This window comes from Quercus robur, chromosome 2, assembly GCF_932294415.1.
Source record: "Quercus robur chromosome 2, dhQueRobu3.1, whole genome shotgun sequence".
NCBI lineage: Eukaryota > Viridiplantae > Streptophyta > Magnoliopsida > Fagales > Fagaceae > Quercus > Quercus robur.
Genome location: NC_065535.1, coordinates 14961446 through 14964404, shown reverse-complemented (window position 1 = coordinate 14964404; position 2959 = coordinate 14961446). Strand labels below are relative to the sequence as shown.

Below are 2959 nucleotides of genomic sequence, written 5' to 3'. Positions count from 1 at the left end.
CAAACAAATTTGTCATGAAATTAGCCAACAACTGCTATACCTAACGATCCTTGTGAATTCCTTTGTATTTTTGCATTAGATAGATTTGTATCATTAGGAATCCAGGTAGAGGTAGTATCTCATGTAATGCTGCATTTGAAGTCTAATAGAGGATTCTTGCTTGAACATTCTTTCATTTTAGATAATTGTTTTGTATCAAATATAAGGGCTGGATTGTGTACTCATTTGATCATGTATCGTAAACTGTGTTGCACTGAACTTCAAAATGCTACATTATTCAGTTGATTAGTTTTGTGTTTTTCCAAGTTTCCATATACTTTAGTTGTATATGTTAGAATATCTGTTGGTCACAACATAAAATGACGAATGACAACTCAGAAATCAACTTTATTTCACTTTGTGGACAAGCCTGTAATCTTCTATATTTCTATGCCTTGAATTAACAACTATTATACTACTGGCGCATGTTAGAGTTTCTAATTTCTTCTTTCTTAAAAATATTGTGGTTTTCTGGTAGCGATTTGGGCTTTATGGTCACAAAATTAAGTCGGACACCTTATTGGTCCCTTAAAAACCGCTCTGATATTTTTCCAAATTTCAAGGGCGTCATAATTTTCCTAAGACGGTTGAAACTTGAAAGTGCCATGCTTTTTCGAAGAGAGAGGGTTCTGACTTCTGAGTGGGCTTATGATGGAGAAGATAGAATTTGGTAAAAGCCACATTAACAGTAACTCTTTAAAGATGAGAAAATCAATGTTCTGAGTGCTGTGGGTTTGTGGATTCGTGATAAATGGGTAGTCAATAGATTTGCACACATATGAGGTGTAATTAACAAAATCGTCAATCAACATCACTAAAATGCAATTAATCCACTGAAGGTTCTGATCAAGTCCATAAAATTAGTGAGATTATCTCCCCAAACTAATTATGTCAAACGATAAGTGTCAGCTAAGATACATAAGAACATAAAACATCAGTAGCACTTTTTGTATTCGATGTATAGAATCGTGGTTTCCAAATCACAACGGAACCCAAGCCTGTTCCTAAAATTACCTTGAAAAGACAATTTTGACAACCATAACTTATCAAATTCTGCCTTTTTCTGAAGTAAAAGAAACCAAGCAAACATGTATGGAGACACGATCAAACATTTTTTCGATACACTACAATTTCCACAAATAATGTTAGCAATTGTCATTAAATCCAACAGTTTGGGGCTCAAGCAGAGAATATGATACTACAGGGAGACCTAAATATAAGATCCGATTGCATCCATATATACATCTGAATAACTAGGTTTCTTTGTCAATTGAAACCTCAGTCATTCAAGACAGATAATGCAAATCCTTATACCACCAAACATTTGCTCAAAAAAAATCCATCATAACAGAGAAAACATATTAAAATTTTAAAACCGCACAAAGAAAAAGAAAAAAGAAAACACACAGTTTCTGTTTCCTTTAAAGTCTGAAACTGAAATTCTCAGTCTCTCAGAACCCTTCGAGCCCCAACTTTTCTCTCAGAACCAATCACAGATTTCCCGTAAGTCGTAGCCAGAGGGGGTTTCTTATTCTCCTTGCTCATGCTTCTCAGCATATACCTCGGAGTCGGAGCCACAATCTCGCTCTTCTCCACCGAGTAAGCCGCGGAAACCGATCTCCTCAGACTCTGAATCTTCTTAGAAGTGCTACCCCTTTTGGCAGATTCCACATTGACACCCAGATTGTAAAAACTCTTCCTCTCATCCCTTGCCTCACTCTTCTTCCTCCTCAGCCTCTCATTCCTTCTAGCAGAATACTCCTCGTAAAACCGACCCCTCTCAAACAAAGTGCTTGAGTCTGGACACACAGAATTGGACACCCCACCATTAGTGTTGTCCGAATCTCCTTTGCCAAATTCATCGCTGACCATCCTTGCCAAAGCACGTAACTCGCACGAAATGGAACGGTACTCGGGTCGAAGTTCCGATTCCTCCATGTCCCATCTGCGGCTCGGTTTCTCAGATTTTGTCAAAGAGCCTGTAACAATGAATAGAAATAATACATAACAAAGTTATAAGAGAGAGACAGAGAGACAGAGATCTTGATGCGTGTTTGTACAGACAGACCCACCTGGAGGAGTTTGCATAGGCACAGGGGTTGAGTTCGAGCGAAGAACACGGCGAGGCCGAAGCCGGGTTGGGGATTTAGCAAGCGGAGGCTTGCGATCGAACTTCATTTTCGATACAGAATACATAGATCAATGGAGTTTAAAAAAGCAAACTGCAAACACAAACAGAGAGAGAGAGATGAAAGGAAATGATGACAGAGAGACTGCTTTCTTTAGCTTTTGACTTGGGAGCGTGTTTTTCTGTTTTTATTGGGAGACAGATCTTGTTTTGAATTTGCGCCGATAAAAGAGGAGCTATCTACAACGGTCATATTCTTCATCCGACGGTCTGAAATTGTTTTGAAATTTAAATAGTAAGTTGGATTGGATTCCTCTAACGTGTATATTCCATTTATTGCTGGATTTTCTCCTGAGGTGTGCAGTGTATCTGGTAATTATTTGTACCACTGTATCTGTTATTATTTGGGAGTAAAGATAACAGGGAATGGAATGAAATGACAATATTACTATTAGATTTTATTATTTTAAGATAAAAAATTGAATATATAGGAATATTTTGGGAGTTTTAGAGTGTGTTTAGATACCAATTATTTTGTTGAAACTGAAAACTTATTGTTAAAAGTATGTAGATAAAAGTAAAAGTTAGTTGAAATAATATAGTGGGATCCATGAATAATACCAAAAAGTACAGTGGGGTCCATAAATAGTAGCAAAAATAAACTAAATAGTAAAATAATTTTAATTTTTAATCGGTTCCCAAACGCACACTCAGTAAAAAAAATCATTAAATCTAATTTCATTCTCTCTTATTCCTTCCAATTTTGGGAAAATGAAAATTTAAGGTTTTAAG

The 2959-nt window shown here is 36.5% G+C and overlaps 1 protein-coding gene across 1 annotated transcript; it reads right to left on the bottom strand.

The window, feature by feature from the left end:
* Window positions 1-1169: 1169 nt before the first annotated feature.
* LOC126712551 (uncharacterized) lies at window positions 1170-2362 on the bottom strand. Its single transcript, XM_050411913.1, has 2 exons — window positions 2112-2362; window positions 1170-2018 (listed from the first exon to the last, which is right to left on the bottom strand). The coding sequence occupies exons 1-2, from the start codon at window positions 2233-2235 to the stop codon at window positions 1483-1485; spliced, it is 660 nt and encodes a 219-aa protein (XP_050267870.1). The 5' UTR covers window positions 2236-2362; the 3' UTR covers window positions 1170-1482.
* Window positions 2363-2959: the final 597 nt, after the last annotated feature.